General features: G+C 46.8%; 1 protein-coding gene across 1 annotated transcript in view; it reads right to left on the bottom strand.

Moving 5' to 3' along the window:
- Positions 1-954: 954 nt before the first annotated feature.
- The window catches only part of ARHGAP33 (Rho GTPase activating protein 33), a 396,382-nt gene continuing 381,010 nt past the window's right edge, over positions 955-16,326 (bottom strand). The window contains exons 20-23 of the mRNA XM_086929989.1: positions 13,864-13,938; positions 9,246-10,040; positions 7,192-7,559; positions 955-3,418 (exon numbers count right to left, since the gene is read on the bottom strand). Coding sequence (XP_086786115.1) covers positions 1,094-3,418; positions 7,192-7,559; positions 9,246-10,040; positions 13,864-13,938 — 3,563 coding nt within the window. The 3' untranslated portion in view covers positions 955-1,093. The remainder of the gene's footprint in view (positions 3,419-7,191; positions 7,560-9,245; positions 10,041-13,863; positions 13,939-16,326) is intronic.

Raw genomic sequence — 16,326 nt, 5'->3', positions numbered from 1 at the left:
TCACCTATGGGATCGCTTTCCTTAAAAATAAAATATTGGAATGAACTCGAAAATTACCCTCATGGAGGGCCCCAGCAGTCTGCTGGAAATACAATTAAAATTGACATCTGCTGGCATTATCTACACAATTGTAGTGTCATGTTCTGGAATCCTGTTGAAGCGCCTGTCTGATCTGCCAGATCAATGGGGTTCTGAGGGATACGTCACATCCCCTAGCTAATGGCTCAGAGAAGGCAGGTGGTTCTGGAAGGGGATATATAAATAAAAATATGGAAACATGGCTGCTACCTACAGTGTACAGTTGGGTCTGCAGCCTTCAAGATCCAAAAGGCCTCCTTGATTTCAATTAGTGGAAAAGTGTAGTTCAAAAGCCCCACAAAATAAAATGACATTGGATCAACTCCTCTGTCAGGGTGGAAGGGAGTGTCCGAGAATGGCCAACATTACCTCATTGACCTAGTAAACAAAACAAGTGCGCAACAGGCTTCTCAGAACATGGTATTCCAGGGCAGACAACACCTACACGTTAAAAGAATCAGAGTTAAAAATTCTGAGTAAACCCATCAGGTCCCATGCCTGAAGCGTTGAGCTAGATTGTGTGCTGAAACATGTTCTTCTGAAACAAAACACATCTACTTTGTATAACAACCGTACCTAGTACAAATAAAAAAAACACAGATTTGAGATTTAAGACCACTGCACTAGACAATTACTGGTAGCATCTTCCAGAAACACGTTTTTTAAAAACCCTTTGTCTCTGCTCGTGAGACAGCACCACGCCAGCAGTCCATGCCTCGAGATGAAGGCCACCCTTTGGGTGAGGATATATGTTCCCATTTAGGGTAAGACAAGTTCTACTCCGCACCGTGTGCTATATCACATGGGGTGTCTGAAGGACCCCGAGCATTACCAGTAGTTTGTGGTAATGCGGAAAGCCCATTACCTGAGGGCACTTTTAATAGTCCCACAGCCTCCATTCTTCATGCTTCCTCGTTCCGGTGGGATCCAGCAAGTCATTGCGGGATTTTACCCACAAACCGGTGGGTTGGAGGCAACAAAGGTTCAGCTCTCAACATACATGGGAGACATCCACTCAGCAGTAGCTCCGTGTCCAGGTTGGGGCCAAGCAAGGGCCTTGTCTGAGGGGGCTGGACCCTGTGGGAATGCCAGAAGAAAAGCCAGAGGTCCCGCTGTCCTCTTTCCTTTCAATATTCCCATAATGGGCCCCAGCAGTTGCCATAGTGCTGGCCTGGTTCCCATACACCTGGTAGCCGTACGGTACACAATGACTGCCCAGTACTGGATAGTTCTCTGGATGACATTCTGTGTCCGGTCCACCTTGTCGGCTTGTGCTCCCACCATCTCTGGTCCTCACATCATGCTGAGGCGCTTCGCCCCCAGGTCTACGTGCCAAATTCTCAAAGTGGGGTTCATACGTTATGATGGGAATGTCATAGTCCATGTTGGGAATGATTGAGCTGTAGCTGGCAGAAAGTGTGTGGCCACCAGACTGTCCCCAGTAGGCCGGTGGGGGTCTGTAGAATTTAAGGACAGTGTTCCCACAGGGCAGCACATCATACATTTGCTTGTACAGACCAGGGGAGGGCATTCTCCTGTTTGAGTCGTGCCACAATGTGGCCGGGTGGGAAGATGGAGTTCCGTAAGGCCACCTTGGTCTCCCAAAGTCCATAAGTTGATTTTGGGCAGCCTGGTTCTGGTGCAGCTTTTGGGGTGGAGGCATCCTCTCGGAAGCCTGGTGAGGAATATCAGTCGGGACGTGTGTCTCAGAAGAAGCTCCAGCAGACCTTCTTTGATGAGGAGGGAGTAAGGGCCTTTGGTGGGTCTCTAAACCTGGATCAGACCTGCTCTTTGTGTGGGCAATCTCTGGTCTCCCGGTTTCTTGCTGCTGGCTATTGAGGATATTGTCATAATGCGACTGTACATGATGATCAGACTGTTTGCCCGGGTTGGAAGACAGGTCCTGGCTTGCTTGGGTGCAGGTCTGCTCAGTCTTTGTTGCCTCAGATTGCGCACTCTGCATTTTGGGTATTTCTTGGGCTGCCTTTGCTTCCGGAGGTGGTTGTTGTTGCTGGCTCTCCAACTTGGTGGGTTCTGTGGCCATCTTAGGGAAGAAAGGGAAATTGACATAGATGGGCTCAGGTACTTCATCCACTTCACGGACTTTGGGCAGAGGTGTGCAAGCTGGGGCCACTGGTGGTGGTCCCACAGGAGGAGCTCGGTCCACCACTTCTGCTACTGCACTGCTGTTTGACGAGGTCACATACTTGTAGCATACTTTTCCATTCTCGAAGAAAGGCTGCAATTGTCCTGTGGATGATGGCGGGGGTGTTCCTACTGGAGTGGCAGCTAGCCTCTGGTATGCCAGCGCCTCAGGATCAGGTGGTACTTCCATTCGTTGCGCTGTTGGCCTACTGGCTGCTTGTTGCCAAGATGACTGACTCTTGAAGGGGGGATAGGATTGACGAGGAAAGTGGGGAGGATAGGGGATGCTTAAGTCATGTGCTGGGGTAGAGAAAGGAGGGCCAAAAGGAAAGATAGGCTCCCTCCATGGCTGGTCAATTACTCCATAGGAGGCATTGATCGTAGATAGGTACTCTGGTCCGGACCTTACCGGTTGAGGGGCAAATCCTGAGAAGCGGACAGGACTGCCCCAGTGGGCAGGTGCACTGCGTGGGTTTTGAGGGTACGCTGGAGATTCAGATATGATCTCATAGTATAGATTCTCTTGTTTGCCTGGTGGGGATTCATCGTGTGGCTTTGAGGATTGTGGAGGCATTGTGCCTCTGCCATAGGCTGGGAAGCTGTTGCGGTGTTTCAGAGGCTGCCTTACCTCTGCCAGGAATGGAACATTTGGATTTGGAAGTCCAGGCATCCTGGTCGTTTGGCCTGTCCAAACCTGGTCTGCTGGCTTAGTGGAAACTCCATCACTACGAGCAGCAGGGTTTTGATGCGTTGTCTTCCCCGCTGGCTCTGAAGGTTTGTATGGTGCTCTAGGCCTTGAAGAAGGCACTGCTCGGAAAGGGAGATTGGCGGACGAGGAAGGAAGGCTGCCAGATTTGGCATGGTAGAACTGCTGAAGCTGTGGAGGCTTGACTGGTGCTGTGGGTTGATGGGCATCGACACGCCCAGTCTGCACAGCAGAACTCTTTGTATTATTCTCAGATGTTCTGGGAAGTGCCATGTTAGAAACGGTGTGCTGGGAATCCTTATTCTGTCCCGGTGCTAAAGGCGGAGCCACTGAGGATACAGGAGGACGGCCTTGGTATGCAGCAGAGCGCTCGTGGTGCGTCACGCTGTTGGTAGCAGGGCCATCATTGTTTCTCCCACCCAAAGAAGCGTCAGAGGGCATCTTCCTGTTGTGAATTGTAGTGGTCTGAGACTGCGCAGCTCCAGAACCCTAAGTGGTGAGAAAAATAAGTTGTTGATATAAGAGGCAAAGTGAGGGGGGAACACAGGCATCATGCAAGGGATAAATCTGGCATCAGGTCACTCGTAACTTCAGTATGTTAAGAATTGAGAGAAGATAAGGAGATTGTGTGCAGTAGAGTAATCGGAAAAAAAACAGCAAGGGAAAGGAGCATTTAGGCAAAGTTAGATAATACCACAGTGGGTTAGGAGGCAGAAAGAAAGGGAGCGAGGAAGTCTTAGGAACCAGAAAAATGATGGATGAGGACTGGAAGAAGAGATAGATGGACAAAAGCACTTGGACAGATAACAAGTAAAGTTATAGACAAATGAAGTTCACAGAAGAAACAAGGCCAGGGGCCACTCAATAGTTTAAGGCTCAGGTAAGGCTTCAGACGACAGAGCAGAAAACGAGCACTCTGCTCTTGTAGATGAGGGGACAGGAGATTGTTGGATATGCGCATATGATGGAGGCACGAGTCCCTCCCACTAGAAGATGCAGGGATTAATCACTCTGATCTTGAAGATGAAGGGACAGGTGTCTGTTGGCCATGCAACGAAGATGGAGGCACGAGACTCTCCCACCAGAAGATGCAGAGATTCAACACTCTGCTCATGAAGATGAAGGGACAGGAGAGATTTATTAACAGAAAACCACAAACTCACCCAATATGCAGGCACAGAAGGCTGCCATCAGAGGTTACAGGGACACAACTACTGCCAGGACAGATGATTAAAGCAATTCTTTGAAAGCTCTACCACACTGCCCTGCTTGTAATTTTATCAAGTTTGCGTACATTTTCATCAAGCTTGCCAATCTTTATTTCAACAAACACAGCAAAGCTGTTGCTGTGTCCATAACCGGGGGAGGGGGGCAGGGGAAAGACAGACAGAAAGAAAGAAAAAAAGAAAGAAAAAAGAAAGAAAGAAAAAAGAAAGAAAGACAGAGAGAGATAATGAGAATGTGTGTTCAGTTTATTATGATAAGGTTGATGTATGTTGAAGAGTGGAGGGTGGAGGGTGGAGCGGAGGAGAACAAGGAGATCAAGTGCAGGATTATCAGCAAATCTATCCAACTACTAGTTCCCAGCTCTCCTTCAAAACTTCTAATGCAGAATCAACCTTCCATTTAGTTCCTATTGACTTGAACAAACCTATCTCTGTGTCCAGTTCCAATTACTAGTTGATCTCTTATGGTCATACTAACCTCGTTTAGCTTTCAAATTGGATTCCTCAAGCTAGGAATTCCAGTATTCTAAGCCTCTTAGGCCCGGCGAGACCCCCACAAAGTCTAGGCTCACAGTGTATATGCTGCGCAGAGTTGTAGAAGATAGTGAATCCCCACAGTTTGTCATCACTGACAAACCTGCCTTTCCATTGTTCCATGGCCGTTCTGCAATTCTGTATCCTTCCAGCAGACTCCATGTCTGCACCTCTGACAGACAAGTTTCTCACTCTGACTGAATCCCCATACTCCTGCCTTCCCTTTGTTCTATTTTCTACTGCCTAGCAGTTTGAAACAGAGACCAAACGTTGAGAAGCTATAGGACTTGAACCTTGGTAAATCTGCGCCCACCTAACATGGCCAGGAATCCCTCTCCGTACTGAACAAGAGGCACACTCAGGGTTTTCCTTTTCAACCCGGGTCTTGCGGTTGTGTCTCACTGGCGGAGCCATTCTGCAGATATAGAACTGATAGGTAGCATTATTTTTCTGACAGATACAGGTTTAGGATGCTAAGGAGGGGTTTAAACCCAAATTCCAGTTTGCAGCCAACACTGGCCATACTGTGACCATGGGGGTTCCTGGCGACTCCTGCGTTCCCTACAATGACTTGGAGAATAATTGTAAATATGACTTGACCAAACAGTTCTGAGCTGTCAGTTTTTGAAAGTGTGGCACCACCAGAAGCCATTGTTGCGAGTGCCCTCACAATGCATCTCTCAGTCCCACTGCAAAGAAGTGAAAGAACTTGAGTCTTTAAAGCATATCAACTCTCAGTGGATGTGCCCAACAGCACCAGAACTCCTGACTGAGTGAACTGGCCTATGGTGTCCTGCACTAAAAATTTGACTTCGGTGGGATCCTTGTTCTAGTTTTAGTAGTGGACTTTTAGGCCTACTGGATTTGCTTCAGAGTCTTCAACTGTGTAACACAGCCTTGCACACGGATACCTAGAGTGGAGAGCGACACATATCACTGTGAGAATACATTGTACTCTTGTCTTGCATCTCTGTTCCTCTGGCTAGTAAAACAAGTGTAAAAAGATCCGAGGGCCCTCTGAGTTCTCAGACTAACCGATTTCTTACCCATGGGATAACAAGACTCCGCTTCATGGACAATCTAGCAACTAGCACATAAATGCAATAAGTACTTCTGGATGGTATCACAGGCCTAGAACCTACCACATACCACCTCAGAGTAAGCCCAGTGGGACAAGGAGATCATCAGCAGATGGTGGGGGGGAAAAGGGGCTTACGTGAAGCCCAAATAAGGGACTCGTCTGAAGAAGAAGGGATAGGCAGCTCGCATTAGAAAATGGTGTGATGACAGGCTCTAATCCGAAGGGGCCCGTGCGAAGACCGGAGAAGGGGCCCGTGCGAAGACCGGAGAAGGGGCCCGTGCGAAGACCGGAGAAGGGGCCCGTGCGAAGACCGGAGAAGGGGCCCGTGTGAAGACCGGACAAAAGGCTCATCAGTAGAGGGGACAAAAGACTCATGTGAATGTGAGAGACGAGCCGCAGTGGAGCAAGAAACTTATAAAGTTGGTACAGGCAGGTACTCATGTGGCAGCACCAGGGCACCACTGAAGGCATCTCAGGCACGCTGCAGGTAGCAATGGGTGATTCTTTCCTAGATGCATGTTCATCTTGGCTTGACCCACATGGTGGGCCACCCCGGCTTGCTCCAGGTGCCCGTCAATGGCTGTGCCACCCATGGAACTACACAAGTTCCAAGAGGACTGCCTGGGTTAGGTGCTAAAGGAGAGTCGAGAGATGGGATCACTCATGCTTATCACCCACTAACCCATGCACATTGTCTGAACCTGCCCAATTGAGGAAGCCCTCATTGAAGGGCTAGATTTCTTAGCACAATGCTCTGCAACCTTTCTGTTGCAGCCAGGGATGTCTGCTTGTTATGGGTACCTAGATTATTATAGTATCCATGGTTTCAGATAAACAAAATTGTGTTGGGCTTTGGGAGTGTCAATAACTTTTAGGTATAGGTGTCACAAGACTAAATGGGTATACCCGATATTCAGATTGAATCCAATAGTAATGAGTTCTCAGAGGTAAATGCTTCCACTAGTTACAACTAGAGCTCAGTAGCCTGTGACTGCCGTGGAACACTGCTACTACTGCCCTCCAAACCCAATAACAATGTTTACCCAAAGGCTCTCACCAAACTACAGGGCCGTGGGGCGTTCACTAGATTATATGGACATGGAGCTTTTCACCATGCTAGAACGGTGTGAAGATTTCACTGATTTGCAGGGACATAGGGATTTCACAAGCTTATTCAGACATGGGGCTTCCCTCAAAGGGGAGAAACCCATACCATCACCAAACATAGGGCCAGAGAGCTCTCAAATAAGAAAACACAGGGACAGGGAAACCTTTGAGAAGGAAAAGAGATTGGAGATTTGGAGGGAAACATTTCAACATATACGGACAACGGTTCTAATAAGTAAATGCAGACTCACAGGTCTCATTACAACTGGAGGCGCAATGCACTCTTCATTGCAAGAGGATATGGACCCACTCACCTGGGTGTGCCTCTTCTCCCGCTGATGGCTGGAGAGCCTCAGTCCACTCTCACTCTGCTGCCTCTGTAATTGAGGACCTCCCCCAGGCTTCCCGCCTGCCTGTGAGCGGACTGCGGAGTACAGAGATCCTGGCGGAAGGGTCTCCCCACACTCCAATGACAGAGATCGCCGGAAATGCGAGGTCAATGGTGCCGATCGCTCCTTCTGTGTCACACTGGGTGTAGTGAGAGCACGCTGGGCACTCTCAGCCAAGGCCAAAGCCATGAGCCGGGCTGGGTTCTTTGGGGGAGGGGGAGGAGGCACATGCCGGAGGATAGAGGCAGGAGTTGGTGACTGTGGCTGATGTTGGTCCTGGTTGGTCTCAGGAGCTGCAATGACACAAATAACAACATTTAGGAGAACAAGAAGTAAGCTGACAGGGAGGGTAACCAGAGGATGTGGTAGAGAAAGGAGATGGGGAAAGAGCATATGCAATGAAAGGCAGAGAATTGCTAGCGAGTCTAATGACTAATCAAATTAACGCAGAAAACTCTGAATAAATCCAAGTAACTTTTTAGACAATCCAAAATGTCTTGCGTACGGATATCCATATTGTGAGAACTGTTCTCCACTATTAAGGGGTTCATACCGTAAAAGCCCACAGATTCCAAAATGAAATCAGTTTCAGGTGAAGCCGCTCTTGCCCAGAGAGGAATCTGCCACAACCTCAACCACTTTTAGATTCCAATTTATCTCTACAGATATTCCAAAATTCAACACACTGGCCTTATATATTGAGCCTGCACTAGTCATCCCATACGGTTTGAGACATGTTTTCTGACCTCTAGAACGTCATTTGAGAGTTTGGATGAGTTGCATGCCACTCAAACTATTAAAGCTGCAACATTATTGCTGCACTTGAGAAACAGATCTCCCTTGCATGCATTATAAGTTCAAATAGCGTGCACAGATTACCAAATGATACAAGGTAAATTATTTAGCTGTTAGTGACTACCTTCCTTAGCCATTCACAACCATGCAGAATTGGTTTCATACTCCCAATAGTACTTGTGGTACAAGGCTGTACAGAGGCAGAAGGTGAACTGCTCAAATGCCAATAACACAGTATGGGCCAGATGTATCAAAGGTTTTTACCCATTCTGTGCCTATAGGAAAATGTGTTCATACATATGGCCCTATGTATCTGCTTTGAATCCTTTTCGAATAACACAATTTCTAAATTGTACCCATGTCTTTTGGACACAACCAACTCTATGAGCATGTGAAAGCCAGTCATGTCGACTAACTATTAGGACTATCCATTCCTCTCCTCAAGGCCTGGAGGGGTACTCGATTCTATGGAATTTGCATTCTATGGACCGATTGAAGACAACAAGTCTTCCCATTAAAGCACATCAATCAGCTAATCCTAGTGGGCTTTGCTCACAGGCCAGAGTTGAAAAGGTGAATCTGTTTCCAACTCCATTCTTTTCATCCCCGGTTTTATAGACTTCTTTACCCCTTCTTGACAAGGCAGTGTCCTATGCAAGGGTAGGAGATCACCTGCCTTCCAGACATGGGGTCACCTACAGACGCATGAGCTACTGGGAAGACCCAATTACGGCAATGTCCCATAGTGTGGAGAAGATGTATTCTAATGGAAGATCAAGATAAAAATTGATTTTAGAAGAATTATCCTTCACTTGTATACAGAAGGGATTTCTCAAATAGAGCAGGGAGGTGCAACCATAAAAATCAGGGTGGAGAGAGTGGCTGTGTTGGACTAGTGTGGGCGACCAAACAGGAAAGACTGTGTGCAGTCTTGTGGTGTATCTTTTACTATTTCTACCATGGCATCAGGTGGCTCCTTCTCGTCCCGATCTCTAGAGGTACGAGCTAGCATAATTCAGTGAGTCCTCCTCCCATTACTATGGCCAGCTCTACTCACTGCACACTGCTTATCAGAGGCGCTAGCAGGCACGAATGATGTACACAGTTCCCACTAATCTCTGCCAGGACGCAGATAACGATGACATAATAAGGAGACAGGAAGTTTAACAATGAGGGAGGCTTACTTTTCGAAGGCCCTGCTGTGCTGATGGTGTGGTCAGCTGACTGCCCCTTCATCTCGCCCAGTGAGAGCTTGCGGTGGATTTCCTGCTGACAGCTTTCACTCAGCTGGATATCACAGGACTTGAGGAGCATGGAGATCATCTGAGGAGGAGACTGGGGAGGCTGGGGTCCACGGGAGGAACTGCCATTAGTGCTAGACCCCTGCCCATCTCCAGCCTTGCTGCCCAACATCTCCAAGACCTTGGCAGGAATGGTGATACTGATGGGTTCAGAAATATCCATGGGGGGCGAACGGCTGCCGCGGGGAGACAGGGCACGTGCCACCTTCCGAGAGAAAGAGAATGACTTTGGCAGTCGCTCACGAAGCGGGCTTGTGACCTCCGACCCTTGAACAGGTGCGCTCTTAGGTGGGTTTCCCAGCAGAGTAGAAGTCTGGCAGTTCTCATCCAGAGTCTTTCGGACAGAGGGCGGCTTCCTTCCAAAGAGGGACTCTGGTGACGAGTCCGAATCCTCAACCAATGAGCGGCGTGGTGGGCTGCACTGAAAGGACAGTGGGTCAAAGTCAAGGCTACCCGCCTCCAAGAAAGGTGGGCTGAAGTCCATCTCATCATCATCCATCCACATGGAGGTCCTGCGGCTGAAATCTGGCACTGTGTAGACACTGTCTCTACCCTCAGACTCCAGGCTCTCACATGAACGGCACGTCTTCATTCCAGGCAACATATTTGGGTCTGCTGACAAAGGAAACGCATCACTGCTGGAGCGTGGCCGGCGCAGACGATGCAATTTGTGAAGGCCTGAGAATGAGAGAGAGATGGATTAGAAAAGCTGGGCAAAGAAAAGGACAATGCAGCTTATAGCGCATGAAGAAAGAGCAAATAGAAATAAAAGATTATAAATAGATTATATATATATATAGAGAGTGAGAAAGATACTGCAAAGTGGGATAAGAGCCAAGGTTAAACAACTGAGAGGAAGAAGAAACTGATTAAAAAAATGAAATAAGGGTATTGGCAGTCAGTTCACAGTAGAATAAAAAAAGGGGGAGAAATTGTAAAAACTATAGAAAAGGACATGACAAATCAGGAAAAGCATGCGAAAGCAGGGAAACAAATATGATGAATAGGGCGTGGGTAGAGCCAGAGGATACCATTTTACAATGCGGTTACAACTATGGGAATACAGAGATATATTTCACTAAATGGTGCTCAGAGGCAGAAGTTGAGAAAATTCCACAAGTCTGCAAATTTTACACAACCACACACACATGGAATCATATTCCGCTTATTGTGCGATTTGATGAAGCAGAATATTGTGGGACTTCATTGTTCTGCTTCAGGACAGAAGATTTTTCAACAAGAAAACAACAAGGGAGTGAGCAGAAAGAAATGGGAAGAAAGAGTGAGAGAAGACAGTGAGAGCAGCGAGAGAAGAATAGAGCTTGGGAGACTTGCAGAAGCAGACAGCTAGAGGTGCATTACACTGAACCTGCAATGACAAAGCTTCACCTGCAGTGGGTAGTAGGCTTCTTCTCCCATTATATGCCGACTTTAAGCTTGCCTTTGACTAGGTACAGTATTCCGCTAACTTTTGGCTAGCTTTGTGCTATATAAGTACCTTATACATATAAAAATAGGTGTAATTTCCCGATCCCCAAACACTGGTTCATACCCATGGCAGCAATCAGCCACTACTTACATATCACTGTAGATGGACGCCACAGCAACACAGAACAGTAATACTTAATATTAACAACAAAGATGCTGGCAAGCCTTAGTGATAGTACAGGTCATCTCTAATTAGATAGGATAAAGAGAGTTCTCATAGGTCTGTTGCACTTTATTTATGGATTACCAAGACGCTTTGCTTTGGTTCAAATCACCTCTGTACCAATGTTATATGGTAGGTTATGTTTAGCGTCAATGATTTATTTCATTTTAATGAACCTAGGAAAATATGGTCCACTTTAGGTTCTGGACATGATTTTATATGTTTCCATTCCATGTTCTATTTGTCACTTCTACTATCTGTTTATTTCCTGGTCCGTGATTTCTAACTTCTACTTCAGATGCGTGGTGCACTTACCTTGTTAATTACCAACAATGAATCTAATTGCGAGGGAAATAATACAACAGTGCTGCTAATATTGAATCTGTGTTCTTAAGGCTTCCAGATTCATGCGGAGCATCTCTTACATTAGGGGCTTCATTCTGGTATTCTCATCTATTTTTATTAAGGGTGTCGTGCCATAATGTCTTGCATTGTTTCTAAGTGTCAAGGATATAAAGACCCAATACAATTATCCCCCGTTTTAAGAAAATTCTAAATACAAGTATAATAGATACAAGCAAACCGATAAGTATTGCAGTCCACAGTAAACATAATAGACAAGGAATTATTTTTCAAGCAAGACGTCTACACTAAACATACGTCTGTCTACTATGTTTGGAGCTTGCTCATCATAGGCATAATAGAAAGACTTGTGTCTATAAGGAACGGGAAATAGAAAGAACATTGCACTGCCTAAATCTCTTGTCCCCAAAGGTCAGTTAAATCAAACCTTGCATTGCTTTAGGTCATTGACACAATGCCAATGGGATGAAGGCGCCCAGATATCTCAGACCCCACTGGACCCATGAATGTGGTCTGGTTTACCAGAAAAACACAAGGAAGTTGGCACAAGCCTCCTGGTAGATGACCAGTAAAATTAGTTTTCAATATTTTTATGTAGACTTTTTTGCAATTTCTGGTTACAAAGCTATCCATGTTTTTATAGGTGCTTGCTTCAATTTACCACTACTGTACAAGGTTCTTACTTAGTATTCCTTCAAATGCAGTTGCATCAGATTACTAGTGTAAACAAAAACTATGAACACAGTAATAAGGACAGGTTTGTTGGCTTGGTTCGAGAAACACATTGTAAAGATTGGATGAAAAATGAGATGGCAGTGACAATATTGTTGTGGTGGAGGAGTGTGATAAGCACTTGCTCGTCTCAAAACCTACTTTGGATAAGTTCGAGCGGGTACATTTATAGCCCATTTGCTGCTTCTAGAAACAAAGTGTGTTCGATAACGAAAAAAAACAGTGTCACTACCTTGACCTTTTCCGGTTCATCAGCTGCGTCTATGACTACCCTCCTCGAAATGCTGTTAGATCTCTACAGAGTATAATATGACTTGGAGAGGAAGCATATAAAGTCTTGCACATAGTCTCTCCAAAGAATTAGTGTTGGAGATAGGCACTGGCCTGGTTTAGTACTTTTCCTTCTAATGTCTTCCAGGACGTGCCACCACATATTAAACATCCATTATTTTGTACTTTATGTTATTTCTATAGATCATTACTTTTCTCCCACAACTGTCTATCTACCGAGGTCTTCCGCAACTAGTATGTATAGCGATCGGATGCCCACTTGGGTCTTGTTTGCACTATACAAAACTTTAAAACTAAATTAAAAAATCTGCTGTCAGAAAACTAGTTTCAGGCTGATTATAAAGCGGATTTAAGTATGTGTCTACCCACATCTAGTCTCAGAGTTTGCAGACTATATACATGTCATGCTTGCAGGAGGTACATTTGATTAATTACCCCAATACTCCACGAGTGACGCCCAGGACCAGATTGGCAGCCATGGCTTTAACTACCCACTGAGATGCAGGTGACAATGGTTTTAGTGGCAACAGGTGCCACCTTTTGACCTAATGACATGGCCGTCTGCCGTACCGACTGGCCTTTCTATGAGCATCGGGTACCTTTTGTCATCTCTATCACCCGTGACAAAACACCGAGTAGCACAGCAGTAGTGCCCATGAGGCTGGGAATTTAAATGTTTTATAGCTGTGACCTTCAAACACAGTGCCACCAGATGTCTGCTCTTGCCAGAATGCAGTTTCCAAACTGGAATGGGAGGCTCATAGGTTTGACTACGCTGTTTTCCTCCTAAAGGTCCTGCCAAATTGACTTCACGCTGTGTACTGTGCACAAGTCACTATGATCAGGGACAAAAGTTCAATAGTGACAGAATCACTCACTTGTGGTATCACACTCATCAATGTGTGATACACTTGCTTAAACTGCACCACTACTGGATCAATAAAAGGTGGTGGCAGCTGTTCTCCAACTTGAAGCTCAATCCGTTGCACTATTCCTATTATAGCTAGACCTTGAAAGTTTTGTAAAGAGATGTAAACATGAACGAATAAACCTGGCCAATTCCTTGTATGCCCAGTTTGCATTTAGGTTGCTTTCTAAAAGTGAGCTTTGCTTCTTTACATTCTGGGCACCAAGAAGCCTTTCGTGAAGGACAATGAGGTTTAGAAACCTATATAAAAAATATTACTTTAACAGCAATGATGTAGAAAATACAGTGGAATAGGTGGTCTCCCTGGAGTGCGGGGTCAATTCAGGAGTACATGTTAATCTCCCCTGGATGTTTTAGTCTCTGGTTCCATTTTGGGTTTTTAGTAAATTTAAAAACCAGTGTGCTCAAAGTTTCCTGTATTCATAATGTTTGTACACTTAATATTATTGGAAGAGTGGCACCACACTCTAGAGGCCTATAAGTCGCAATCTCAGGTTTGTTGTGGAGTCCCAAGCTCGTTTGTATCAGACGCTTACCTGCACCACTGGTTTGGGAAGAGAGAGATTCTTCACTCTTTGCTGAGCGCAGAGTAACAGTCTCCACTCGACCCCCTAAAATGGAAAAAAGAAAATGACCAGCATTAAAATTGGCACATTAAATTCATCAATATTCCTCAGTGCCAGAAAATCTCAAAACTTCCACTACAAAAGAGAACTGCCACATCGGACACAAAAAAGTCACCAGCTGAAAAAGTGGCTTAATCCACTTAGCCAGTAAAATACAAAGTAAAACTGTGAAACCTGACAGAAAGAGAGCAAAAAGGAAATCATTGATGACACAATACTGCCACAATATCATTGCGCCGCATTGTGTTTGAAACGTGATCTGACCTTAGCGCTGCTCTGCTGCTTTGTTATTTATTTCACGGTGTTGAAATTCGTAGCGCCGCTCTTTACCTTGAAAGTGCTCTGCTCATAGCGCTACTTTGTGACCCCTCACAGCGTTCACCACTCAGCCATTTTATTTGTAAATTAACTTGTTAGCAATAGCGCTCCACTGCTCGCCCCAACCTCTCCCTGCATAAAGTTGTTATTGTTGCAGCCATTTGCTTGTGTGACGTCCAAGCCCGTCCCTCCAATCACGCTCCCGCCTCCCAGCTGAGCCTGCCTCCCACTGATAGTATAGGTTGACCCCTCCCCCTCCGAAAGCTGTGACCGTCCTGACTCGTGCAGAACCGGTTGCTCCCCTCTGTCCTCCTGGGTATCGTAGCGCTATTCCTACGCTGCTTGTGCTCTGTGCATTCATCCTGCCACAATATCATTGCGCCGCATTGTGTTTGAAACGTGATCTGACCTTAGCGCTGCTCTGCTGCTTTGTTATTTATTTCACTGTGTTGAAATTCGTAGCGCCGCTCTTTACCTTGAAAGTGCTCTGCTCATAGCGCTACTTTGTGACCCCTCACAGCGTTCACCACTCAGCCATTTTATTTGTAAATTAACTTGTTAGCAATAGCGCTCCACTGCTCGCCCCAACCTCTCCCTGCGTAAAGTTGTTATTGTTGCAGCCATTTGCTTGTGTGACGTCCAAGCCCGTCCCTCCAATCACGCTCCCGCCTCCCAGCTGAGCCTGCCTCGCCCCTCCCCTCCCACTATCCACTTATGACAGAAGCATTTACGCGCACCGATCACGCGCAGCGATCGCGCCCCATTCGCGCCGAAGGTGCGCCAAAGCTAAGCCCGTCTACGCCCGTCCGCGCCTGGACCGCGCCCAGCGCCAGACCCCCTGGCCCTCGTACCACCCACCCCTTTCGCATTACATACAACGCCACCACCCTCTTAGCCCTAAACCCCAGCCGCCTTCCCAACTGCGCCCAAGCCGCTCCTGGACACACCCATGGACCCTTCTCTTGCAACTCCTGCAAGTTCGACGGCACCAAGAACAACCCCTCATCCACGAACACAAAACAGATATCTGACACCAACCACCTACAATGCATCCTGCTCAACACCCGCTCAGTCCACAGGCACGCCATCGACCTCTGGAATCTACTAGATACCATCTCTCCGGACGTCGCCTTCCTAACAGAAACATGGATGAACGCCTCATCAGCCCCAGACATCACCATTGCCATCCCGGAAGGTTACAAGATCATCCGTAAGGACCGCACAGACCAAACAGGAGGAGGCATCGCTATCGTCCATAAGAATTCCATCCGCATCTCAACCAGCTCAGACGTCAACCTTGCCAGCACCGAACACCTTCACTTCCAGATCCACACCGACCCCAAGACCACACTCAGAGGCACCCTCCTCTACCGGCCTCCAGGATCCAGTGCACAATTCAGTGACGACATCACTGATTTTATCACCCCACACGCCCTCCCCTCCGAGGAATACATTCTATTAGGAGACCTCAACTTTCACCTAGAAAAGAGCAATGACAGCAACGCCGCCACCCTTCTGGACAATCTCGCTAACCTCGGACTCAAACAACTTGTCACTACCCCCACCCACATTGCAGGTCACACACTTGACCCTATCTTCACCTCAAGCAAACTCATCTCCTTCAGTCACACCACAGCTCTCCATTGGACGGACCACAGCTGCGTTCACTTTATCTTCAATAAGACCACAACCCACAACCATCCTCAACCTACTCTGCGAAGAAACTGGAACAAAATCACCATCGACCAGATCTCCTCAACCCCCCTACCCACTCCTCAAACCCCGACCAAGCAGCCATTAACCTCACCCAATGGCTATCCAACAGCGCCGACATCCTAGCACCGTTGAAAAAACGTCAAATCAAACTAGGCAGCAAAAACGCCCCCTGGTTCAACGATGATCTTAAGAAATCTAAGAAACTCTGTCGCTCCCTCGAGAAGGCCGGGAAAAAAGACCCAAACACCAGCACCAGGGACGCCTTCAAAAACGCCACCCGCACACACCACCAACTTATCCGGTCTGCCAAGAAAGCCGCATTCAAAGACCGACTAGATA

This window comes from Lissotriton vulgaris, chromosome 7 (assembly GCF_964263255.1).
Source record: "Lissotriton vulgaris chromosome 7, aLisVul1.2, whole genome shotgun sequence".
Classification (NCBI taxonomy): domain Eukaryota; kingdom Metazoa; phylum Chordata; class Amphibia; order Caudata; family Salamandridae; genus Lissotriton; species Lissotriton vulgaris.
Note: the sequence above shows the minus strand (reverse complement) of the source record. Positions and strands in the feature narration are given on the sequence as shown.